At 50.8% G+C, this 25,663-nt stretch overlaps 2 protein-coding genes across 6 annotated transcripts; both read right to left on the bottom strand.

Annotated features, from left to right (window-relative positions):
- Nucleotides 1-126: 126 nt before the first annotated feature.
- On the bottom strand, nt 127-17,839 carry heatr1 (HEAT repeat containing 1). 5 transcript variants are annotated; one of them, XM_076887805.1, is made up of 47 exons: nt 17,725-17,838; nt 16,834-16,876; nt 16,561-16,716; nt 16,258-16,474; nt 15,782-15,923; nt 15,590-15,691; nt 15,348-15,488; nt 15,055-15,266; nt 14,829-14,962; nt 14,675-14,756; nt 14,498-14,599; nt 14,214-14,331; nt 14,024-14,131; nt 13,761-13,859; nt 13,590-13,678; nt 13,316-13,512; nt 13,105-13,226; nt 12,749-12,946; nt 12,477-12,645; nt 12,249-12,397; nt 11,975-12,167; nt 10,745-10,917; nt 10,501-10,665; nt 9,990-10,229; nt 9,690-9,821; nt 9,464-9,567; nt 8,825-8,971; nt 8,355-8,473; nt 8,156-8,277; nt 5,975-6,103; nt 5,670-5,894; nt 5,446-5,575; nt 4,503-4,672; nt 4,378-4,430; nt 4,178-4,301; nt 3,900-4,040; nt 3,522-3,817; nt 3,288-3,438; nt 2,872-3,039; nt 2,284-2,418; nt 2,106-2,210; nt 1,863-2,019; nt 1,573-1,730; nt 1,298-1,456; nt 988-1,096; nt 569-668; nt 127-463 (listed from the first exon to the last, which is right to left on the bottom strand). In XM_076887805.1, the coding sequence occupies exons 3-46, from the start codon at nt 16,700-16,702 to the stop codon at nt 580-582; spliced, it is 6,417 nt and encodes a 2,138-aa protein (XP_076743920.1). In that variant the 5' UTR covers nt 16,703-16,716; nt 16,834-16,876; nt 17,725-17,838; the 3' UTR covers nt 127-463; nt 569-579. The 5 variants fall into 5 exon arrangements, with proteins under 5 accessions (XP_076743920.1, XP_004565319.3, XP_004565318.3 ...); XM_004565262.4 differs by lacking the exon at nt 127-463 and having other exon boundaries at nt 493-668; XM_004565261.5 differs by lacking the exons at nt 127-463; nt 17,725-17,838 and adding an exon at nt 17,508-17,712 and having other exon boundaries at nt 493-668.
- Nucleotides 17,840-18,352: 513 nt separating this feature from the next.
- Nucleotides 18,353-25,655, bottom strand: LOC101485497 (uncharacterized). The gene is made up of 11 exons (XM_004565252.6): nt 25,247-25,655; nt 21,479-21,674; nt 21,093-21,324; nt 20,735-21,014; nt 20,439-20,616; nt 20,282-20,358; nt 20,033-20,213; nt 19,719-19,967; nt 18,893-19,064; nt 18,722-18,822; nt 18,353-18,631 (listed from the first exon to the last, which is right to left on the bottom strand). The coding sequence occupies exons 1-11, from the start codon at nt 25,517-25,519 to the stop codon at nt 18,519-18,521; spliced, it is 2,052 nt and encodes a 683-aa protein (XP_004565309.3). The 5' UTR covers nt 25,520-25,655; the 3' UTR covers nt 18,353-18,518.
- Nucleotides 25,656-25,663: the final 8 nt, after the last annotated feature.

The following is a 25,663-nucleotide window of genomic DNA, read 5'->3' as shown; positions in this document are numbered from 1 at the left end:
AATCCTGATTGAGTTTGTCACAATTCATGCATGACAGGGTTAAATGGTCAGAGAGCCACAGTGTTCACAGGAAAACTCTTTCCTTCCAGTGCGGTCTCCCCAAAACCAGCAGATCCAACCTTTATGATCCAGAATCGTCTGAGTGAGATGAGTGTCCTCAAGCCGGCCTTTAAACTTGACCCAGGAGTTTGAGCAGAAACGCTGCGTTTCTTTTTACCTCGCTTCACCGACACATCTGTAACACCTGGAAACCACAGAGCTGTGGACAAACATCTGGGACACTCGTGATTTTTAAAGCAGGTGGACACCTGTTGAAACATCATCACCATGGTAACCTTAAAGTGGTGTTACTGATGACGGCTGTCAGCTGTTTCATTCAGTTGGCATCAGCAGGCTTCCATAGATGCCGCTGCCCAGCAGGAATGATTTGCGATCAGTGTCCACGCGTGACTCATGTCACCTTCTTTAAACAGGTTCAGAGTAAATAAAAAGCAGATTTGACACAAATGTTTATTACTTCTTACATCAAAAACATCAGAATATTTATGTTTGTGCTGAAGCTTCACACCAGCGTGCGTGTTAGAAGTAGCTCTGCAGTGGCTCTCCCAGGATGTTCTCCATCTCCTGGATCACCTTCTGGACCTGCAGCTCCACCTCTTCACACTCGTCTGCAAAACAAACGGCAGGTTTGAGCCTACGCCGTTACCTGGCCTCACAGGTGGAGCGAAGCTCCACTGAAACACGAATGTGATATTTTACTGCATTCTGTTTGCATCTTATCATCTCTGATGTCGTATTTTATCTGAACCTTTACTGATATTTCTCCATGATGGTGAAAATACGTTTCATCTGTCATGCTTTTATTCTGAAACATCTGGATCTAGAGGTTTTCTCTTGTCAGAGATGTGCTGCCCTCTTGTGGCCGACAGCTACATTACATCTTAGAGCCAACAGTTAATATGAGCGGTGTCTGTGTGTGCGCCTCACCCTCCATGAGCTCAGCCAGGAAGGGGATGGTCTCCGGCAGCAGCACCATGTAGTTCTCCTTCAGTTTGGACGCCACCTCCATGAGCATCAGCAGAGAGGAGAAACGCACCTGTGGAGGAGGAGGAGGAAGCTGCTGAGTCAATAACTAACACCAACACAGAGTCTAATTTAAAACTCTTTGTATTACCATTAATTAACTCTGCCTGGCTGAGATCAGACAGCGTCAGAGTGAAGCTTGACCGACTTCTCTGCGCCTTCCAGGCGTCGCTCGGGGCTCAGGGGAGCCGGTCAGCTGTGCAGGTGGCCTTACCTTGGTGTCAGAGTGCCTGGTCTTCAGGAGGATCTGATAGTTGAGGGTCTTCCACTGCGAGTCGTTGCCCATCGCCACAGCAAACTGCCCGACGCAGGGCACCAGGTGCTGGGTGACGCGCTGCTGGTATCGCTGCTCGCCACCGACTCGATTCTCCAGCTGGACACAAACACAGAAACCATTCAAGTTCAATGTCACCAATGAAACCACGCCCAGCGGGTGGAGTCATGCAGTTTTGGAGAAATATTACACCCTCTGAAGTGTCTGCACCTCACCTGGTCTACGAGCGGGCTCAGCAGGGCGTCGCCTCGCTCGCGGCTCAGGAAACGCTGCGAGTCGTACAGGAAGGTCTTGTGGAGGCAGTCGAGGACGTACTGCAGCAGCAGGCAGCTCTTCTCCTCGCCATCGTCCTCGGAGTCGAAGAGCAGCGACTCTGCAAGAAGCAAAAGCACCGTCAAGCTTGGACAGCTGGGAAACAGCTGCTTTAAATATTAACATTTAGATAAATGTAACAATTTACAGTTGAAAATCTATAAAAAGAGAAAAGTTGTGGATGAGGTCAGACCTGTGCTGTTGGTTTGTGTCAGCAGGTCTGCGAATGGTTTCACCAGGTTTCCTGCGAACAGCACGAAGAGTCCTTTGAGGCGGTCGGCGATGCGGTCGGACAGCCGGTAGAAAGTCAGCAGACGATCTTTACGCTCCGATTTGCTCCAGTCGAAGAGCTGCGGGACAGACGCACAGATACACAGTTATCGCCACACGGCGGGAAACTGGGGCGGCGGCTGAATCCTAGGCACGGCGGCGTTACCTTGAAGAAGAGCGGCCTGAATGTGACCTCTGACAGCTTCATCACCATGGCGATCAGGCAGTCGATCACGCAGCCCTCGACCTGCGCCGTCTTCTCCAGATCGCCCTGAAGACAAAAGAGACGCGTGAGAAAGGTAAAGTAATCTAAGTACATCTACTCAATCACCAGCTGAGCGGACCTGGCAATGCTCGGAGCGGAAGTCGAGTGCGGTGAGGAAGAAGGTGGTGAGCTCTGATTGGTGGAAGCTGAGCTGGTCTTTCTCCATGTGAGCGATGTGCTCCTTCAGGATGCTCAGCAGCGCCCCCAGCTGACTCTGCGGGGAAACGACAACGAGACGTTAACAGCTGAAAACCACCGGGAACCTCAGAGCGGGAACCTCAGAGCGGGAACCTCAGAGCGGGAACCTCAGAGCGGGAACCTCAGAGCGGGATTTGACGCCGATGACCGTTTAGCGCTGATTTCTACTTTTAACGTTTTTTCTGGCTTGAAGCACGAAAACATTAAATTACAGGATATTACTGCTGCTGTTTGATTTTAGACATTTAACGAAGCTCAGCGTGAGAATTTGGGATTTTAAGTCCCTGATTCCACATTTCGGTGGATGTTTGATTTGTTCTCGTGGAGCCATTTTAAACGACTGACTCCAATAATCAGAGCAAGTGTCTTTGGATCATTCTGGAAAACTTTAAGCCAAGGCGCACACACAAACTTTGAACTTTACTCCTTCAGTAGAAAACAGTAAACACACCTGAAGCTCGACTCTCACCTTCTTATCGACCACCATAGTGTTGTAGCACCTGCTAATGGTGGGCAGTAGGACCCTGGGGGGCAGTTTGGTGGCAAGGGTGCTCCTCAGAGAGGCGAGACGGATGGAGAGCTGGGCGGAGGAGGAGGAGGAGGACGAAGTCTCCATCAGCCGGGTCAGCCGACACACCTGCAAGAACGAAGAGGAATAACGAATAATAGAATCCCTGTGACACTCGCGTCACACTCCAGGTGAGCTGGGACCAATCAGCACGTCTCCTCAAAGCAGCAGCGACATCGAGCCGTACCATTTCAGATGAAAAAAAACGAAGCGCTAGGAAGAGCGCACAGCACGATCCAATCAAAGCACAGCTCCACCGCAATCCTTTATAACCTTTGTTTTGTTTTTCTGATGCAGTGCTCGCGGGGCGGCGTTACCTGTAAGGTGGCGTCGTGCAGGTATGGGCTGATGAAGTGTGGCAGCGTCTCTGTGACCCGCTGCAGGGCAGTGACGGCGCTCAGCAGGTAGATCTCGTTGGTCAGAAGCTCCTTCCTGTTTTGGAGCGCGTGCAGTATGGCTGGCATCAACCTGCGGAAACAAACACGCGTCAGCTGACTGGAGGGCGGCTTCCCCACCTTGTCGTGTGAGGGTGAAGGACGGGCATGACAGACCTGGGTAACTGCGGGATGGCGAGGGCCTTCAGTGTGCTGACCACCTCGGCGATGCAGAGCAGAGCGCTGCCCATCACGTTCTTCTCCTCCTCTGCCGCCGCGACGAGCTCCACGGTTTGCAACAGCACGGGCACGAACGTCTCATGGTGGTCGGACCCAAAACTGCGACAGAGCAGCTTGAGGCTGAAGAGCGCCGTCTGGCGGTTGATGGCCTGCTCCGCTCCGTCCACGACCTTCCTGTGATCTTTGCCCACAATGTTCAGCAGGTCGCCGATCAGCTGGAGGAGCACGGTAACCTGAGGGCAGACAGGAAGTTGATGTCATCGTTTCATACCCAAAACACGCTCTGCGGAGAACTCTGACATGACTTCCTGTTACCTGCTGTGCATCCCACTGTGTTCTGTGCTGCAGTTTGTTGTTGAGCAGGTCCATGGCCTTCCTCCTGACCGATGCCAGCTCGTTTCCCATCAGGCCCCTCATCACCGTGATGAAGGTGTCCGTGGGCAGCAGCGCGTTCACCTGAACAAAGGTGAGCAGGTTAGAGCGCCTCTGCAGGGCGGCTTTCACTCCAGCAGCAGGAGAAGAAACTGAGGTTAACGGTGGAGGACCTGCTGTTAATGTTAACGAGAAGAGTTTAAATAAAACTGGATTCAAACCTTGTCCAGTACGTCGTAGGCTTTATTCAGCAGAACTCGCCAGAACTTGGCGGTGGGTTTGTCGGCGTTCTCCTCCACACAGCGAGCGATGCTGTGGATGTAGCGCAGGATGTCCTCCAGCAGCCTGAAACACGAACATGACATCACCTTCAACGCCACCAAACGCTCACATAACAACGTGACATCACAGCATCACTCACCTCTGCTGCAGTGGCTGTAGAGATGCGTCTATGTCATCGTCGTTGTCCGCGACCTGAAACAAAATCAAACGTTTATTGTTGTCGCACTGAGCGCGCTCCTTACCGCCTGACCTTCAGTCGCCCACCTTCCCGATGAAGCTCGCTGAGCCGAGCAGCTGAGCCGCGAATGACACGGAGAGGAACTTGAAGTGTCGCAGCTCTTTGCCGCCGTGAGCATCCACGCTGAAGATCAGCTCCTCCACCTTTTCCTCCTCCTTCTTCGCTCCTCGCCGGGCGGCGGGCCGTTTCACTGGAGCTACACAAGACAAACCCAGAAGTCCATCAGACTACGGAGGGCCAAACACGCCAAAACTCTATATATAGAATTAATGACTATATAGAGTCATTCATTCTAAATATCAAATATTTATTCAATTTGGATTAACTCATGTACTTTATACAAATTAGTTTATTTATGTTTCAATTTAAATTCAATTTCCTAAATTTTAAATGAAAGAAATTCAAATTGTTATTTTTTTTTAACCATATTTACTTTTATATACATGTTTTCATAGCCATTGTTCTTTGTGGTAACATTTCTGTTTCCTTTCTTAATAATTTACCTGTTTCTTCAAGTCCAGTATTTTACTTTATTTATAGTTATTCGTTTATATCATCCTCTCTTCTTAAATTTAAAATAAATGTCTAAAATTTGAGTCAGAAATAAAAGCAGCAAATATTTTAATTTACCTTGATGTTCATTATTTTAAACATTGTATTTTTAATCTATTACTTTAATGAAAGACAGATGATTGGCTCCTGGGTGTTTCATCTGTAACAGTAAAAATCTGCCAAATGAAACACTCGGAGCGTATTGTGATAGTAAGGGATTCTCATTAATATTAATTAAAATGTAAATGAAGTAAACTGATAGACGAATCATAACAAAGGAAATAATTCTGAAAGGAGTCAGTTTCACATTTTAAAAATACAATTGTTATCACTTTTTTCTTTCGATTTGGCACTTACAGTCCTCCATACAAAACATGATTATGTTATTAATGATGTAAAACTTTCGTTTTGTTTTACCATCCTCTTTGTCGTCTGGCAGCTGCAGCAGGAAGTTCAGGATGTTGATGAGCGAGGTCAGCTGATCGCTGATGTCAAACTGACAGCACAGAGAAATCCAGAAGTCGACGTATCGCTCCAGCGCCGCATCCTGCTCACGAAAACACAAAATAAACTACGTTAAACACGCAGAGACACGAAACGACGCGCTAAACTCCGAAGAAACAGAAGCAGGCGATTGTTACCTTCTCGCTGGTGGAGCCGGCGCTCTGTGTGGCGTGCAGCTTGAACAGGAGCAGCATTAGGACCCAGAGGAAACGGGCGGGACCCAGCGTGGTCACCAGCTGAAACAGGATTGGCAGCCGCCGGTGCTCGGGCACGTGGGGGAGCGCGTCAGCAAACACGTGCATGATCTTCGTCACCACAGCCATCACGTGAGAGGCGGAACTTCCATCAGAAAGCTGCTGGGCCTGTTGGAGGAGCGAGGAAGAGTTATTGCCACGCCACTCGTGTATAACGGGCATGTTTGTCGGCTCCGTCGCCGCCTCACCTGGATCAGAGCAGGTATGACCATCTGCACCGTCTTGTCGATGACTCTGAAGCTGTAGGTGTCGTCCAGCCGCATGATGCTGGCGCCCATGAAGGTGAAGATGGGCATGATGTTGTGGAGGACTTTCTCCTGCAGGAGGAACATGAACGCGTTTGTTTTCTTGCTATTAAATAAATGTTGTTTATTTTAATTCCCATATTTATTTATTATTGATTAATTTCTTTCCTTTAATTCTTCTCTTCTAAAACAAACCTGATACTAAACGTACCAAAAATCAAAATTACTGCTTTATTTCTTTTATTTGTATCAGTTGCTGTAACTGCATCACTAACTGCTTCTCGTGTTTCCTTCTTTGGGTTCATTAAATTATAATTAAAAGTAAAAATAAAAAAAAATAAGAAACAATAGTCTAATATTTGTTTAAAATGTTGGCTACATTGGTCCTCCATATCCATCAGGACATCAATATTTTTTCGTTTGTTTAAACCAGGCACGCGAAGGGTTAACTGATGGCACGACATAGCGGGACTGGCCATCGGACATACCGGGCGTGATTTTTCGCTTTTATGGGCCGATGATTTTTTTTTTTTGCAACGGTATTAAAGGTGGTGGATTGGCCAGATGCTGGCAGATGTGTAAAAATAACTCAGCTGTTTGGTGGTGGCTGTGGCGGAGCTTCCACAGAGGCCAGCAGGTGGATGAAGGGAGGGGAGGCAGGAGGAGCAGAGACCCGAGGCGGTGAACTGAACTTCAGGTAAGAAGTTATGAGCTGCAGTCTATCTGGGTCAGATATGAACCAAGTTTAGTTTATTTTCGTTGTGCTGACTTTTTACAGTCAGTTACAATAACTCGTACTGCTACTAGCTAGCATGACGGAGTTTCTATACAGCTGGGTGGTGCTATGATGTTACTGATAGTGAGCTTTATTTTATTCATAAGGTTAGTTAGTAGCTGCCAACCGTGCCTCTTCTCCTCTCATTCTCCCCCTCCCTCTCCTGTTGCTACTTCAATCATGAAACTGATCAGTGATCAGCTGATCGGCTCTCTTGTTTGTTTATCGTCCACTTTGCGCCAGAAAGAGGAAACCAGCAGATGTCGCGCTAAACAACAGCAGCACGTTTAAGCTTGATCAGCTGTTGTTAGAATGTATTTAATATTAATTTCTAGTATCAGCTGATGTTTGCTGGAGCCACAGCTGTAAAGCTGCTGGTCATGATGTTGGTTTGGATATGTGGTGAGAGGGAAACATGAAGATGAAACCAGGAGATGTCCTTACTGAACCATCAGAGCTGTGATGGAGAAACAGGTTTACCTTTTAGGTGACATGGATGAGTTGAAGTTATGAACTGTTTCTGAGAGACAAATAACACCAGGATCCTTTTCTGTGTAGCTGACAGCTGGTAACTGTGCAGGGGCGGGTCTAGCAAAGTGTTGCCGGGGGGGCGGGTAGGGCATTAACAGGGAGAGGAGGGCAGCTGGAACCCACAGCTGTGCGTGTTCATGGAGCTGCATGTTCACCTGCTGGACGTCACTACCTGACAAGTTTAACTCTTCAGGACATTGCAGAGGCCTTACTGACAGTGTTTGGCTCCACATGTCTGTGTGAGCAGGTTTTCTCCCACATGAGTCCTCAGGCAGCCTCTGAATGCTGGACACTGGGAGACCTGTGTCTCTGAGTGGGAGCCCAGAGATCACAGTAACATGTGTGTCTCTGTGTTAACAAACATGCCATATTGGCCCCGTTTATTTTTCCTATCATTGTTGTGAGGAGACCATAAATAGCATTTGCATTTGCTGTTGTGGATAAAAAGTCTTTTTTGTTTCAAACTATCTGATAACTATTCGCTGACAGCTGCAAACATCTGTGAACAAATATGATCCTATAACGTGTGTAACTGTTCATATAGAGCGTTATTACATTTAATGCCAATGCATCATACGGCACACTGGCTTCTGAGGAACGTTTAGATGCACTCATCATCAGACAGGTTGCCCCTGATTTAAACAAACACTTCTGCCGCCATGATGTCATCACAGACGTGCAGAGGAGCTTCAGTCTCAGGGGGCGGGACTTAGACCGCTCTTTGTATCAGTGACATAAAACTCTCAGCTGCAAACAGAGACGGAGGAGGAAGAGCGAAGGTGGTAGTGGACAGACAGAAGAGGAGGTGGAGCTCTCACGGGGAAGATGGCGGCGGCGGTGCCCAGCAGCAGCAGGGCGTGGTGGTGAGTCTGCGGCACGTCGGACGTTCGGATGCACTGAACCACCAGCTCCACGCTGAACTTGTCTTCATCCAGGACGTCTGCACAGAGCGAGGAGAGCGCAGTGAGGCAACAAACACACACACACACACCTTCATCATCCTCCTCTGACACCCACCTGCAGCCACAGCTCCTCCACCTGCAGCCAGTTTGTGGCAGATGTTGAGCAGGCAGCTGAGCAGCAGCTGCTTGGTGTACTCCGTGTTGGCGTTCTCATCGGAGCACGGCTCCATGCTCCTGACGACAGACGGAGTTATTATTACTCAAGTGTTTGTTTTTCTTTTGTTACTTCAGTTGCATTTCCATGTTTGAAATAAAATTCTATCGATCGATTTTTCATCTTTTTGTTACTCCTGTCTTAAATAAACAAACAGAAGAAGAAAAAACTCCAGAAGCTCCACTTTCAGATTGGACCTCTCTGCATCCCGGAGTCAAAATCCTGCTTCCACTTCCACACGACTCCAAACACGGATCAAATCCACACGAAGTCCTAATGAGGACTTTACTACAGCCTTCATTCTTCTTTCAGTTTAGATGAAATGACAAAACATGAGAAACTGTAGGATGTGGCGTTTCCTGTCATGTTACCTGGCGAGCAGCGAGAACAGAACCGGCACCAACACCTGGGCTCTCTTCACTTTCTTCTTGTGCTGCAGCAGCTCCAGGATCAGAGTGACTCTCCGCCACGACACAGCGCCCCCCTCTGGAGCCGCACCGCTGCTCTCCTGAGGTTTCCTGAACACACGCAGCGGTTCACACCGATCACTCATCGTGGACGCGCCACGCTTTCAGACTGAGGCTGCTTCTGGAAAATTGTGGCTCAACTAAAAGCTGAAATGTTGTCGGGATTCGTCCTGAAACTATCAGAAGGAAATCAGACCTGTTACAGGGTGAAAGTGCAGATCGGGGCCCGCAGGCTGCACGGGCGGTAAACAGCTGACGTCAGCCGGTTTAACTCATTTCTATCAACTTCAGTTCAATAATTACATCATTAAAATGGAAGGACGAGAAACGAGACAACAGCGCCACCATCAGAGTCAACCCTGAACTACAACATTGTTTTCAAGCAGATCGTCATCAAAATCAGTAAATAAGCACAGGAGCAAATCTTCGTGTCGCGTTGCACAGAATGATCCGCCTACAACTATTAATTTGATTCGTTGTTTTCAGTCTGAAGGGAAACTGGTCCGATCACGTGACCTCAGGAACGCTTCAGGGCGCAAATACCTCTGCGACAGTCGGCTCCGCCGGGTCTGCTGCACCGTCACGCTGACTTTGGGTTTTTCTGGAGGAGCGAGCTCATTGGCCAGCAGCTGACAGTCAACGACGACCTGAGGCGAACGCAAAGGTCAAACGTTCAGCGATTCATCCCCAAACAAACGACCGTTTCACTATCAGCCATCTTTCTTCTTTCACGAGAAAGAAAAATGTTGAGCAGACGATCTCGGCTCACCGCTTTGAAGACGCTGCTGATGGTGTTGGCCACCGCCGGACTCCTGCTCTCCACCAGCAGGTCAAACATGGCCGATAGCAGCTTCTGCTGCACCGCCTCGTCCGCGAGGGCGGAGAAGAAGGGCTTTGTGATCTGCAGGAACACGCAGAGACGTCTGAACACGTTAAATCATCACCCGTCACTCAGACTTTAATCTGGGTTTGAAGTAAAGACTGAATAAAAGATGGACAGCATCACTGTGAGCGTGCACTCGGGTAGGGTTAGTCCCCGTCCCCCGATTGGTGGATTTGTCCTCCTGACCTGCTCCAGAGCGATGATCTGGCAGCTCGGGATGCCAGCGTGCTGCTGCGTGGAGGTCTTCAGAGCTCTGATGAACAGGTCCAGGCAGTTCTGGTCTTTGGCCAGCAGGGGCGCCGACGCCTCGTTGTACTTCCCCAGGACCAGCTGTAGGAGCTGCGCCTCGGCCTGCAGCAGGGCGGGCGTGTCGGGGCCAGTCTCCAGGAGGCGATCGAGGACAGGAAGCAGGCTGGAGAGCTCTGACTGAGAGGAGGAGGAGGACGAAGAGGTCAAAGGAGACACAAAGCATGGCTCTTTAGACGAGGACAACATGATCAGACTGAGGTTAGATAACAGCACCAACAATGCTTCTCTCTGGCTGTGCGTCACGGCGCTCACGATAACGCCGCCATCAAACACGACACACCAGGAAATGGAAACCGTTCAGCTTCAAAGATCGCCAATCTGAGTCCGGCTCTAAAACAAAGACGTCAGCGGCGAATCCTCCGTTTCAGACGCGGTCCCACCCACTCACCTGTCCGTTGACCTCGCTCAGCGCTCTCAGCAGGGCGGCGGCGATGTATGACGGGCAGCTCGGACTCTGAATGCTCCTCACCAGCAGCTGCATCGCCGCCGCCAGCTTCTTCTGCTGCGGCTTCGCTTTACTGGATGATGACTCATCGTGCAGCACGCCGAGAACCTGCGGGCAAAACAGGAAATCAGAACAACAAATACAGGAAGTCCAGATTTAAACCAATCAGCTGTTTCAGAGTCCTCACCGTGCTGAGGTAGGACGGGTCGGCGGCGATCTCCTCTGATGTCGACAGGAGCTTCTCTGTGATTGGCTGGAAGGGGGACGTGTTGGCTGCCGATAGGCTCTGCAGGACGCTGAGCGCCGCCCTCCGGACCTCCCGAACAGGAGACGTGAGACAGCAGAGCAGAGACGGGACGACTGAGGGACACAGACACACACACACACAGACACAGACACACGCACGCACGCACGCACACACACACACAGACACAGACACACACGCACACAGACACACACACACACGCACACACAGACACACGCACGCACGCACACACGCACGCACGCACACACGCACGCACACACAGACACACACACACACGCACAGACACACAGGCACGCACGCACACAGACACGCACGCACACACACACACGTGCACACACACACAAGTGCACACACACACACAAACACAGACACACGCACGCACACACACGCACACACAGACACGCACGCACACACACGTGCACACACACACACACACGCACGCACACAGACACGCACGCACACACACGCACACACGTGCACACACACACACACACACACGCACGCACGCACACACACGCACGCACAGACACACACGCACGGACACACACACGCGCACACACACAGACACACACACACACACGCACGCACACAGACACACACACACACACACACACACGCACGCACGCACGCAGACACAGACACACACAGACACAGACACAGACACACACACAGACACACGCACACGCACAGACACACGCACAGACACACACACACACAGACACAGACACACACAGACACAGACACACACACAGACACACACGCACACGCACAGACACACGCACAGACACACACACACACAGACACAGACACACACAGACACAGACACACACACAGACACACACGCACACGCACAGACACACGCACAGACACACACACACACAGACACACACACACACAGACACAGACACACGCACAGACACACGCACAGACACACGCACACAGACACACAGACACGCACACACACACACGCACGCACGCACACACACGCACGCACGCACACACACACATTTGTTTTAATAACCTCGTACGTCATCAGCGCGTCTTCCAAACTTCGGACGTTTCATAAAACGTTAGTTTGAGGTTTGTTTACCTGAATCGACCTTTTTAAAAGATTTGTTACATTTTTCTTTTTTCTATTTTTGTAAATCTCACCTGGTGAGTTGGCGGCCGCCAGCTCCTTCAGCTTGGAGGCGGGTTGGGTGCTCAGCAGAGCTCCGCCCATATACAGTGCCCGTGTCTGCAGGACGGCGCCCACCTTCGCATCCAGCTGGTCTCCATGGTTACTGGTGTATCCCCACAGCATGCACAGGAACCTGAAGAGCACGCTCGGTTCGCGCAGGTGGACCTGAGGTGACGGTTTCTCAGGTTAGCGGCTCGCTCCATCATGCTGAAACATCATGTCTGCTCACAGGAAATGATGTCATACCTGGACGAGCAGCTTCATCAGCTCTCTGAAGCTGTCAGCCGTCGCTCCCTCGGCGGCGCCGCTCATGATTATGCTGAACAGGCGGCAGATCAGACCCAGGTAACAGCAGGTGTTTGTGTCGAGCTTCTCTGGGTTCCACCACGCCGCCCCTGGAAGACAATCATGTGACCAGTCAGCTGACCGGTTCCCTCTTCTACCTCAGCTCTCACCTGCTCTGGGAGATTTTACCTTTGAAGGAGGCGTCGTGACACTTGAGGCAGGAAATTAAGTCTCGGAGCAGAGCGACGAGGACGAAGCCGTACTCTGCGTCCGGCTGCTGTCCCTGCGCACACCTGCTTAGGTAGAGCGCCGCCGCCTCAGAGAAGGAGGTAGGCACGAAGACGGGACGCTCAGCTTCCTGTTCAGAACCAACACCATCCATCAAAACACGTCGCCGACGATCCTCAGTGCAAGCGGGCTCTGTTTAACTTTGTGTTTATGGATGTTAAAGGCCGACCGACCTGTGACGCGTCGCTCCTCACGACCTCCAGCAGGGGGCGCTCCAGGAGCGCGTAGACCCTCTGAGCGGTGAGCAGGTGCTGCGTCTCGCTCAGCTCGCCCAGACCAAGCAGCAGCGTCCGGGTCAGCACCAGGAACGCCGCGCGCTCCCTGAGGCTGGAGCGTCGCTGCTGCTCCACCAGCACGGCGAGGTTCTCCAGCTGAGCGCGACACACACGGAAACCATCAGCTGACAGACTCACAACAGATCAGTCCGCTGCTGAAAGTAGTCCCAACAGCACGGCTGCCTCGTGACTCAGACACGTTCATGCTTGAAAACGTTCACGTGAGCGACACGAGGAAAGGCGTCTGAACTCACCGCGTCGCGCCTGGAGAAGTGCTCCATGTTCGCCAGGTTCTTTGTCAGCGTGGAGACCAGCCGCTCGTTGGCCACACCCACAAAGTCGGGCTCAACGCTTCTCTTCGTCACGTCATCGAGCTCTGTGTGATGCAAAAAGTTTCAGACACTGACGAAATGATGGACAGAACTGCTTTTATTGTGAAAGCGCCACAGGAAATGGGTCTGTTACCTGGGGCCCAATTCAGGGTGAGCGGGTGATTGGCAAGGAGGGGGGACCGGGCGATGCGGCGGGCGAGGTCGAGCTGGGTCGAGGTGACGACCAGGAACGGCAGCAGCCTCCAGCCCGTCCTCGTCACCAGCTCGCCGTGCCCCTTTCCCATCCGCGGGTCGGACAGTAAACGCACCACCTCTGTCAGCACGGGAACCCTGGAGGAAGGAGTCTCAGATTTACAGGAGGTTCATGAAGGCATCATTAACAGCAGGGAAAATAAGCTTTCACTGACCATCGCTCAGCCTCCGGCAGATCGGCTCTGTGCAGCAGAGACAGCAGACACGAGACGGCGTCCTCGCGGTCCACAACGTCAAACACCACCTGAAACACAACGAAAACCGCTATTAACCACAACGCCATCAAGCAGAACGCCATCAGACCCGTTAACCATCGTCTCACTGACCTCCAGGACTTGGAGAGCGGCGGCTACGACCTCCGGCGATTCGTCCTTCAAACGCTCCGTGACGGCGTCTTTCAGGAAGTCGTCATCCAGACTCTGCTGCTGCTCAGAGGAAACACGACCCTTAATATGTGTGGTTAAAAATGTCAGCCCGCTCAGGACCCGGAGCAGAGCCCTGAGGCGCCCCAAAGCTACACAATCACCTGCCTCAGAGGTCAAAGTTCACCTGAATGAAACAGACACAGAGGATTAAACAGGAAGTCTACCTGTCCAGCGGCGATAAGGTCCTTCAGGCGCTCCACGGCCGAGACTCTGACCGACGGCTGAGGGTGTTTCAGGCTGAGCAGCAGCGACGTGTCCGAGTCGCCTAAAATCTGCCGACGCAGAAGGAAGACCGTGAGCTCAGAGAGACGAAGACGCCACAGTTCACCTGAGCGACGCCGTTTTGTAGCTCACCTGATGTTTCCCGCTGCTCAGCGACAAAGACAGAAACCGGTGGAAGAGCCGTTTCTGCGCCGTGCTGCCGATGTCGGTCACATGACCTGCGAGGACGCCGTCCAGAGCTGCACAGTACCTGATGGAGGAGAAAACTTAAACGCGGCTCCGCCCTCTGTATCCCAGAACAGCTGCGGCCGGCGGCCATGTTTTCACTGCTGTTTGCGTGCAGACTCGTTTACCTGAACACGGTTCTGCGACACCTGTGCTGAACCAGGAACTATATAATATTTACTCGTACGTACTTGGACTCGAACAGGCGCACCAGAGGCAGCAGGCGCTGGTCGAGGGCCGACAGCTCTACAGGTGAGCGCTCGCTCTGACTCAGATACTCGTCCAGCAGCAACCTACGGGACAAACACGGCAGCAGTGAGAAGACGTGTCGGGTGATTGGCTGCGTGGTCGGCTGAGAGGAGGCTTACCGGGCCGCAGTGTGGTCCAGGTCTTTGGTCAGCAGGACGGACTCCAGGATGGACTCCAGCACTGCGAGCCGGTCCGTCTCACCTGTGACACAAACTCAGGTCAACTCCACCTGCGGCGCTGTAAAGCATTAGACGTACATGCAGCAGGCCTCACCTGAGCTGCTGATGAACACGCTTTGGACCAGGTGAGGCAGCAGGTAGCGGAGCAGAGGGCTGACGTCGTGAACCGCCGCCATGACCTGCAGCGTCGGCACCAGCGCCGCCATCGAGCAGAGACGGCCGGCGGCTCTGAGCACACGAGAAGGAACAGACAGGTGAGAGGACGTCACGCCTGGACAGAGCGTGCCCGAAACATCACGACCAGGCGGCGTCTGTCCTACCTGGGCCCCACGGCGCCCTCCTTCTGGTTCTGCAGCAGCACGATGAGGCAGCCCACGCCCTCCTTGGCGAGGACGGGCTCTTTGATCAGAGACTTGCTGATGTGCACGGCGAGGCTGTCCACCAGGCTCGCCTCCATCACCACCTTCACCGCCAGCTGGCACACGATCATGTAGGTGGCGGCTTTATAGTCCGCAAGCGACGACTTCAGACCCTGAGGAGGCAACGACATGTGCGAGGTTAAATCTCACGTCACCTGTCGGGTCGGGGTCATGTGAATAATGGCGCACGTTACCGTCTGCACGTATGGCAGCAGCTTGGAGATGATGGTGTTGGACACTCTGTCCACGGCGTCCAGGGCGGGGACGATGGTGCAGGCGTAAAAAGAGAAGATGACTCTGAGCTGGGAGCAACTTCCCGAATGTCCGGAATACGCCTGCAGAGGAGAAGGAGAGCAGTGAATGCAGGTAACTGTGCAGGCGTCCCGAGAGCCTCGCCGCGACGTCGACAGGTAACAGGAGGGGTCAGGGAGGTCACCTCGATGGACCGGGTCACCAGGCTGCAGATGAAGTCCATGAAGCTCAGGTCAGTGTAGCAGTGAGCGATGAGAGTTCCTCTGGATAACGGCACGCCGGGTTTCTGAACAAACAACGACAAACAAAACGATTTCACGTCACTCTGATCAGCAGACGGACCTCACAGGCGCTCCAGCTCAGGCGAGTCACCCACCTGCAGGCCGCGCAGCCAGTTCCAGCGACTCGTGGCGTCGCTGATCTTCAGGAGCTGCAGGACTCTGACGAACACGTTGGTGTCGTGATACGGCAGCGCGCAGGCGAGCAGGCTGTCGGCATTGTACAGCTGGATGTGGAAGCTGAACACGGGAAAACACGGAGTCATCACGCGAGTATAAAACAGGAAACAGAGTGTGAAGGAGAGCTTCTGTGCACATTTAAGGTTCATATAGTTAAACATCTGTTTGACTAATTAAATACGAAAAATAATCGTCAGCATTGCTATAAATGTGTTAATGAGGCGTCAGCGCCTTAAAGCTGCCGTTTCCTGAAGGACTGTTTGCTCCAGTGAAATCTTAAATCAGAAGTTTTCTGAATGGACTTTGGTTTGTTTTTCATTTATCTAATGAGTCACTGTTCAAACACAAAGTGTCATTTTCTGTATAACTGAGCTGCGACGCCTCAGCGGCTTACCGGTGAACGAGCCACTCGATGCACTTGTGAGCCGGTTTGAGAAGGAAGTATGGGCAGAGGCGGGTGAGGAAGAGCGAGATGCCGGCATCCAGCTTCTTGTTGACCTCCTTGGATTGGATGCTGCGCTCCAGGGTCGTCGAGGCGGGACTGAACAGGGTGCTCTGAAACTCCAGGAATGCCGGCTCGATTCCCAGTAGCTCCTCCAGCCCGGTGCATCCTGCACGAGGAAGAGGACAGACAGGATGAAGGTCAGGGAGGAAACGGGCTGGAGCAGGAGAAGAGGAAGAGGAGGGCGGGACTCACCGAGGGCGTAGAAGGTGCTCCTGTCCATGGACGCTGCCTCTTTGGGGTCAAAGAGGAGCGAGGCGACCTCACTGCGGGTCAACAGGTTGGCATCGCTCTGAGGCAGCGCCAGCCTCTTCAGCTGGTGAGCTAACGACGTCATGATGTACGATGAATCTGACAGACACAAAAACAGCCAAATTCTGATGTCAGTATGAGGCCTCTGCACAAAACTTTATTTAAACAGCAGGAAAACAGTTACATGAATCTTTAATAAAAAATAATCAACATCACCTCCTTTTTCTCCGTGTTTGTCTTAAAGGGGGAAACCTTAAATCTGCAGATTTTTAAAGGGAGTTTGGAATGTAAATTACACAGCAGATGAAAAAGGGTCACACACAAACACAGAAACAGCAGGTTTGAAATTTACATGTTGGATCAATATTACGGTAAACGTGATTAGCAGAAATAGCATATTGAACAGCAGCTGTGCAAAGACAACTATTAAAACCAAACAACTGAATAATAACTTTTTTCCTCACGAATTTCAGAGTGACTGAAGAAGTGAAAGTTAAGCTCACTTTTACACAGGGCTACATTGTCTTTTAAACAAAAAATCTTAAATCTAAAGTATTTTTAAGGGACAGATGAGCCCGTTAATAATCAGGGAAACGTGGTTCCTCTGCAGCTGCGCGTTAGTAACAAAGTTTCTACACCATTTAACTCTTCAACATCAAAGCCACAAAAACTCCGGAATTATTTATTTAAAAGCCAGAAAATCATATTTAAGTTGTTTACTGACAAACTCGATCACAGCCGACTTTAAAGCCAGATCGCCTTCTGTTAAAATACAGATTTTAATGAAACGTTTACATGGGTGGGCGCGTCCTGACATGAGCGGAAACGTTAAATCTGCCGTTTTCTGAATGAAATTCTGCATGTACAATAACTCGAGACTTATACGTTACCTCGCTTTCTGAGCACTCTTTTCGGTCAACGATCCAGATTACATGCAGCTCACAGAGAGTTTAGACTTATTCCGCCCGCACTAACACGCGGCGCTTTTATCGGGTCACAGATTAACTCGCTGTGACCGGAAATACGCGTCAAATCCAAAAAGCCTCAAAGGCTCTCCAACACTTTCAAACGTTTCAACATTTCACCGAAAAAACACAAAACTCAAACCTGAGTCCTCAAACAGCACCGACACACGTGCGTACGGTGCTCGACGTGACCGGGATCCTTCTACATCCGGTTCACTCCGGATGTTTTCCTTCCCCCCCAAATCTTTGATGACGACGCGAGATGATTCACCCCATCTACTTCCGTAAACTTGTTTTTAACAATCCGAAGAAAAACGCTTTAAAATCAAATTCAAATATATTCAGTTAAAATAAATAAAACTGAATCAATTTACATGGAAATTAATAAAAAGTACAAAAAAACTTGAACGAAAATCAGAGAAAAATAAAATGATTCTATGATCATAATATAATTTAATTTTGGTTTAAGGTTCTACATATTTTACAAAACACAACATTATAATGAAATAATTATTTATTCTTATAATATAAATAATAACAATAATAGCTATTATATTTATATTATTAGTCTTTAAAAAGATTGTATTTTATTTTGAAAGGTAGGTTTGGATGACTTCCGCACTGAAAGCGTCGCTGCAGATACTTTAAATGTTAAAAACATTTTGCAGCCAAAACCTGATTAGAAGAAAAAAAGCTGAATCAAACTTGCTGCCACTTCCTGTCCCACTCTGTGTTCCAGCGCGTTCCCACACAGACGAGCAGAGACCAGGTAAATAAGAAGTGCTTTATTTACAGATAAATAACAGCGTGACCAGAGAAAACACAAACATGTATTTAAATGTTCTTCAGTGGACTCATGCCGTGGTGAAGGCGGTTCCCTCAGTAACAGTCGGCGTGGATACGTTAGAGCAGTTTCCTCCTTCCTGCTCCGTGTCCTCAGACGGGCCTCAGGTCGTCGGGGACGGGGATCCGTTTGAGTTCGTCCACGTAGGTCGAAGGCTCCTTAAAAACGTCTTCAAACAGGAGCTTCATCAGCTCGCTCACATATTCTGGAAGACATGGAGGTCACTGTAAACCACACTGGTGTCAATAAAGTTGGAGAGTTCAGCCTCTCCTCTGTGTGTGTGAGCTGCACTCACTGGGTTTGGGCTCGCTCTGCTGAGGCTCGGCGGTGACCTCTGAACTCCTGTCTTTGTGTCTCTCTGCGTCCTCGTTGAAATGCATGGCGGCCAGGTACAGCCTGGAAACAAGACCCACTGTCACACAGGTGTTTGAAGCTGTGACATCAGAGCTGAAGCAGCAGCGTTTACCTGCAGAGCACGCCGACGAACGGGAAAGCGACGTTCTTCGGCGCGAAGCGGCGCACAAGCCAGTGGAAGCGTTCCAGCGTGGACGCCTGGTGGTCGTGACTCAGTTTCCCGACATCGGCGAGAATCCGCTTGTTGAGCAGGAGCTTCTTCAGCTTGTGCAGAGCCACCGAATCTGCAGCCACACAGGTGAGCACAGACACACCCACAGGTAAACAGTCAGCCAATAGCAAAGCAGCAAAGAGTTAAGCCACGCCCATCACAATAAATCAAATAACAAACAAAACAGTTTGTTAATTGCCCTTTTAACGCCCCTCCCCCTCAGCCGAGGCTCTTAACAGCGAGTGGGTGGAGCTTGTGTCTAAGCTGACTATGTCAGGGGCGTCCTCTCTGTGATGTCAGCAGGGATGACTCATCTGAGCGCTGAGAGTGGACGTCACACCCTGCTGGACACATTTGAAAGGCCAGCAGTCACATGACTTGACCAGAGGTTTATGACATCATTACGTGCGAGAGGTCAAAGGTCACTGTTTACAGAGGGTTAATTTATTCGTCTTCTCTCTGCGTCTCTGGAGCTGAGATGAGTCACGCTACATCAGAGTCTGACTGCCGCGTTATTGTGGACACTGCCGCTGTGATGTCACAGGCTGGTTAGCCAGGTGAGCGGCTTCACCTGTCAGCCAATGACTGGACAGTTTAATAATCATACATTTTATTCGTGGGCGCCTTTAAAGCCCAGACTCTCCACCTGAGGCAGAGGCCATCTTCGCCCCGAGCAGGTGAGGTCCACATGCACAGGTGTGACTGGCTCTGATTGGCTGACACTCACCTGGCTGGAACCACTTGCTGGGATCCATGGACACGCGGTTAGGATGCGCGCACGTCGGGAACAGCGGGTCGTCGTGCGTGTGGACGTTCTGGATGTGGTTCACGAGGGATTTCCACTTCGCCACCTTCTCAGGCGCGGACGTGGAGGTCGTGGCGCTCCAGTAGACGTGGTTCCTGATGCTGGGCAGCCACCGCCGCACCAGCAGGCACTCTTTACTCTTCGCCAGCTTCTTCAGCTTCCTGGACAAACCTGCGGAGAAAAACATGTTAGCGTGTGTCTGACGGCTTATCGTCACGTGACCACGCCGTACCGACCCTTCTCCAAGTGCTGGATGTTATAGTAATGGCGGACGTTTCGCTTCCTCAGGTATTTCTGCACGCGCGCGTGGCGGTCGGTCACGATGTGGTCCACGCTCAGGCGGTTGACCTGGAGGAGATCGAGGCCTCGCCGCAGAGCCTCCGTCTCCACGTGCGAGCTGCCGCTGACCCCGGCGCTCTGAGAGGATAACCATAAACAGTCACGTGATCAGCTCTTACTTCCTGTTGGCACAGAGCGAGCGTTACCTGAATGAGCTGGATGTCGATGACGCTGCTGCTGCTCAGGTGCATCAGGGTGTAGCTGCCCAGCTTCCCGCAGTGTCCTGTCAGAGGAAATGACATCATCAGGCCAAAGTAACCACAAGGTGACAAAAACAAGACACTAATGATGGCGTTTGCTCACCCAGCAGGTCCGCCCTCATCCGCCCTCCCACCGCCACGCTGCCCTCGCCCCTCAGGCGCTCCATCAGCACCTGCTGGTCCCGCTTCCACTTGTGGTTGATGGCGGGCTCGAGGAACATGCGGGCGTGCCTCCTGAAGGTGTCGGACTGGAACACCTGGAGGTTCATGGCTCTGCACACCTGCAGGTGACGCACAGCAGACACGCGCCGTCATGGAGGACGTCTGCACGTGCGCACACTCGGACAGTGACGTCAGAGTTTTACCGTCACGTGTGCTCGGGTCAAAGGTCAAGGTTACCTTCTCCACGTGACTGAATGAGCCTCCGGTGAAATAAATGGCCGCAGACATCTGCAGGTTTCCTAGCGGCGTGCTTCCCGCCACTGGCTGGCTCTCCCACTTCCTGCTGTAGTCACAGCTGGGGCACAGCTGGCTGAAGGAGACGAAGGTGCCCATCCGCCGCCGCCGCACCTCGCAGCTCAACCCGCACACGGGACAGGTGAGGAAGAGGTCTCTGAGACAGCTCTCAAACACGATGTATTTGGGGTCGTTGTAGTGGGAGGGCGTGGCCTCCGCCTCGCTGTGTGGGTGGAGAACAGCAGGTCAGACGTTTGCTGCACAGACAGACAGGAACCTGCAGGAGGCGCCGGCACCTTACCGACTGTCGGGCGGCTCGCTCGAAGACTCGTCCGGCTCATACGGCTCGCAGATGGGGTCGTACTGGTCGGATGCTTCGGGGAGCTCTGTTTCCTCCTCTGGCTCCTCCCCCTCCTCTTCTTCCATCATTTCCAGACGTGGTCTCTTCGCTGGTCTGACACCCGGCTGAATCCCCGTCTCTGATTGGGTGGTCACCGTTCCCACGTTACAGTGTAAAACCGAGGCCTGTGTGGCTGAAACGCACAAAACACGTTTTACACTCTTTAAAACTGAACAAAGCTTCCTCTTCATCACAGTCCAAAACCTGCAGTTCCTCCACCAACCAGCAGGGGCCAGCAGTTAGTATGTGGCCATCTTTTACTTACAGTGTGTGGCACTCATACCCACCTTTGCTTCTCACGTGCTGCTTCAGCGTGTTGTAGGACAGCTGAGTGGCGGCGCACCTCGTAGATGGGGAGTAGGACGTCTGCGTGCCCACCGACACCATGTAGTGACAGAACTGCGTCGCCACGGAGACCTTGGGTTCAGGGTCGGTCTGACAGGCGGTGTTTCTGAAGCGAGTGAGGGGCAGCAGCACCGGACTCTGCTCACAGGAGAGAGGCCAAATCAGGGGTGCCCAATCCCGGTCCTCGAGAGCTACCGTCCTGCAGCTTTTAGATGCATCCTTGTTCCCACACACCCGAATCAAATGAATGGCTTGTTATCAGGCCTTTGCCAAACATGATGGCATGCTGAAGAGGTAATCAAACCATTTGATTCAGCTGTGTTGGAGTAGGGATGCATCTAAAAGCTGCAGGATAGTAGCTCTTGAGGACTGGGCAGCCCTGCGCCAAATGATATGTAATGCACTACGGAGGACCCAAGGTGCCAAAATAAGTAAACGACTCCATAATTATTCATGGAATATTCGATTAAAACTGTAGACTTTAATTTTAAAAATATAAAGGACTCAAAGCGGAAAGATCAGAGACACTGGTCCACGTCGGCCATGTTGATGACGGTGCATTAAACGGTTTTGGCTGTCGCCCACATTTATGAACTTTGTGGCTAACGGTTCAGAGGAGGCGCCACGAGGAGCTGAAAATCTTTAAAACAGCTCAGTTAATGTTTCTGTTTTTTATAATTAGAATGTTGTTGTTTCCCTCAAGCAGAAGCAGAATACATTAAAGTAATGTAAACAAAAAAATATTAATATTATCATGTGGGGTGATGGAGCACCTCTTCAACCTGAGCCTGAGGTTGGGAAGAGTCCCACAGCTCTGGAAAACCTCCTGTGTTGTACCAGTGCCAAAGACTTCACGCCCCAAGGACCTCAACAGCTACAGGCCGGTGGCTCTGACATCCCACCTGATGAAGACCCTGGAGCGGTTGGTCCTGGCTCAGCTTCGGCGCCTAATAAGCTCATCACTGGACCCACTTCAGTTTGCCTACCAGCCTGGCATTGGAGCGGATGATGCCGTCATTCACCTCCTACATCGTTCCCTCGCTCACCTGGAGACCGCTGGAAGCACTGTGAGAATCATGTTCTTTGATTTCTCCAGTGCCTTCAACACCATTCTTCCCTCGGTTCTGAAGGACAAGCTGGAGAACTCTGGAGTGGACCATCACCTCACTACCTGGATCCTGGACTACCTCACCGACCGACCACAGTATGTGAGGACTCAGGGCTGTGTGTCGGACAGGGTCGTCTGCAGTACGGGGGCCCCACAGGGAACGGTTCTGGCTCCGTTCCTCTTCACCATCTACACTGCAGACTTCTCCCACAATTCCACCCAGTGCTTCCTGCAGAAGTTCTCTGATGACTCTGCAATAGTCGGCCTCATCACTGATGGGGACGACAAGGAGTACAGAGGTCTGACCCAAGACTTTGTGGACTGGTGCCAGCTGAACTACCTCCAGATCAACGCCAGTAAAACCAAGGAGCTGGTGGTAGACTTCCGCAGGCACAAGCATTCTCCACTGCAACCACTGAACATCCAAGGTATGGACATTGAGGCTGTGGACAGCTACAGGTACCTTGGTGTTCATCTGAACAATAGACTGGACTGGACTCATAACTCAGACGCCCTCTACAGGAAAGGGCAGAGCAGGCTGTACCTGCTGCGGAGACTCAGGTCGTTTGGAGTGGAGGGCCCACTCCTGAAGAAATTCTATGACTCTGTTGTGGCTTCTGCTATCTTTTATGGTGTGGTCTGCTGGGGCGGCAGCATCTCTGCTGGGGACAGGAAGAGACTGAACAGGGTGATCCGAAGGGCCAGCTCTGTTCTAGGATGCCCTCTGGACCCAGTGGAGGTGGTGAGTGACAGGAGAACGGCGGCTAAGCTGTCATCCCTGATGGACAACATCTCCCACCCCATGCAGCAGACTGTGACAGCACTGAGCAGCTCCTTCAGTGGGAGACTGCGGCACCCACGGTGTGGGACGGAGAGATTTCGCAGGTCTTTCCTCCCCACTGCTGTCAGACTCCATAATAAAGACTTTAACTGATCAAGCACACACATCCATACATATGCAATAATACTAAGTGCAATAATCCTTTCTGTCATCGTTGTATTTTTACTCAGTTGTATAGTATTTGTATTTGTATTCTATTTTTATCTTATTGTATATTTATTTTATTTTATTCTACTGTATATAGTATTTTATTTTATTCTATTCTGTACAGTTGTGTACTGTATTTATTCTTATTGTATTCTAATTTTTGCCTCATAACTTTTGCACTGTCCACTTCCTGCTGTGACAAAACAAATTTCCCACGTGTGGGACTAATAAAGGTTATCTTATCTTATCTTATTATTTTCAACCGTTTATTTTTACATTAATCGGCTTCATCGCAGATTTCAAATGTGTAACTGTTGACATGATTCCAACGTATTAAAATTGAGACTTTCCCCCAGACTGCAGGAGGTCCCAGGAGCTCTGCGGGGCACAGGTACAGGTAACGGACAGCAGAAGAGCCGCTGCACGCTCACCTTCACCTGACAGGTTTAACCTCTGCAAACAAAAGCAGGTGCAGCAGATTCATTTCAAACAAATAGCGAGGACTTCCATCATTCCCCAGCATGTTTAAAACATCAACAGAGAGCAGGACATCCACCTTTTGCTCTTCCATCATTTTTCCTCTTCTCCGATCCTTTCACTGCTCATACCGAGGCTCAGAACAGCTTTAGCTGCTCTTCTTTACCACGTCCGTGTTCAGCAGGTTGAGGAGATATTCGTGCCTGATGATGTGACGCAGACCCAACCGAGGTGTTTCTGAAGCAGCTGACAGACGAATGCTCAGAACGCCTCACCCTGCAGGTGTGACTTTGTCATAAATGCTGATAGTGCTATATCGATAAACAGCCAAATTATCGATACAGTGAAAGTATCGGTCAGGCTCTAACAGCACTGTACTGATGTCCAGCAATGATTGTGCACTGCACTACGTTTTGTTACCTTTCTTGCGAAGCAGTTGGTGACATGTCTGTGAAAAGTGCTATATAAATAAACTTTTACTTACTTACCAACTCTAAATACTAAAATAATTAAAAGGTTTTTGGAAAAAACATTGAGTCATTTCGCTTATTTTGGCCGTTTTGGTGCTCCATATACTAACTGCTGATCAGATCAGAAGTTGGGAGTATTTTTAAAATTAATTCTGGTTTTTAAAAAGAAAAAAGTACAGCTAAGCTAGCGCTGATTTACTGACACTTATAAGGTGTCGCTTTTATGAAAGGATGTAATGACACTTATAGGTTTGGTTTACACCAGTTATCATAGTATTGACAAATATGGCCAATACAATCATAGCATAATAATAATAATTATTGGTTTTTAACGACTGTTTAACAATACAACCTTATTTACGGAGTAACGGTCTTATTCTTATTATTAGTTTTTGGCATGTTTGAACCTCCACAGACGGTCACGGTTTAGCCGTTTATGTCGTTATTTTCAGGCTTTTTCAGTGTTTTTCTGATAAATTCGGTTTTTATTTTTTTATTTATTTTTTTTATTTTTTACACGTTAACTGAGACCGTTAGCCCGGTTAGCCATTTTTGTTGTTTTTTGATCCCGCCGGTGGATTTAAACCGTTTCTACCGTCCGTTTCCCGGTGATCCGGGACTCGGCAGCTACTCGCCGCGGAGATCCCCGGGCTACACTGAAACTCACCGCCGCCGCTTTGGACTCCTCTACGTCCCCGTGGATGAACGGCAGCGCCCCGTCCTTCAACAACAGCCTGGCCGAGAAGCCGGCGTCATACTGGGCTTTGTTGACGAACGAGTCCTCGGAGAAGTGGCGCGAGCAGACGTACACGGTGGCTTTGGGCGGCCGCTGGTCTGAGAACAGGTACTGGATCCACTGCTGCCGGATCCGCTCCTCTTTGGGCAGCGCGAACAGGTTCAGCTTCCCCTCGCAGCCGAAGATGCATTTCTTGGGAGACATCCTGGTCCGAGTCCCGCTCCTGCACACGGAGCTGGAAAACTTCCCGAGTCCAAGCGCGAGGAGGAGGAGGCGGAGCCCGCTCCCGTGACCATATAAGGAAATCCCCGCCAGTTAAAGTCCACGCGGCCAAGAGGCAACCCCCCC

This window comes from Maylandia zebra, linkage group LG8, assembly GCF_041146795.1.
Source record: "Maylandia zebra isolate NMK-2024a linkage group LG8, Mzebra_GT3a, whole genome shotgun sequence".
NCBI lineage: Eukaryota > Metazoa > Chordata > Actinopteri > Cichliformes > Cichlidae > Maylandia > Maylandia zebra.
Note: the sequence above shows the minus strand (reverse complement) of the source record. Positions and strands in the feature narration are given on the sequence as shown.

Excerpts from the sequence above, each read along its gene's own strand:
- LOC101485497 (XM_004565252.6), bottom strand. The coding sequence starts at position 25,519 with ATGTCTCCCAAGAAATGCATCTTCGGCTGCGAGGGGAAGCTGAACCTG. Across the intron at positions 21,675-25,246 it reads AGGAGTCCAAAGCGGCGGCG|AGTCCGGTGCTGCTGCCCCT; the intron begins GTGAGTTTCAGT and ends TCCTGTGAGCAG. Across the intron at positions 20,214-20,281 it reads TCGACATCCAGCTCATTCAG|AGCGCCGGGGTCAGCGGCAG; the intron begins GTAACGCTCGCT and ends TTATCCTCTCAG.
- heatr1 (XM_004565264.6), bottom strand. The coding sequence starts at position 16,702 with ATGACGTCGTTAGCTCACCAGCTGAAGAGGCTGGCGCTGCCTCAGAGC. Across the intron at positions 15,267-15,347 it reads TGCTGCCATACGTGCAGACG|GGTCTGAAGTCGTCGCTTGC; the intron begins GTAACGTGCGCC and ends TTGCCTCCTCAG. Across the intron at positions 8,474-8,824 it reads CTGTTCTCGCTGCTCGCCAG|GAGCATGGAGCCGTGCTCCG; the intron begins GTAACATGACAG and ends GTCTGTCGTCAG.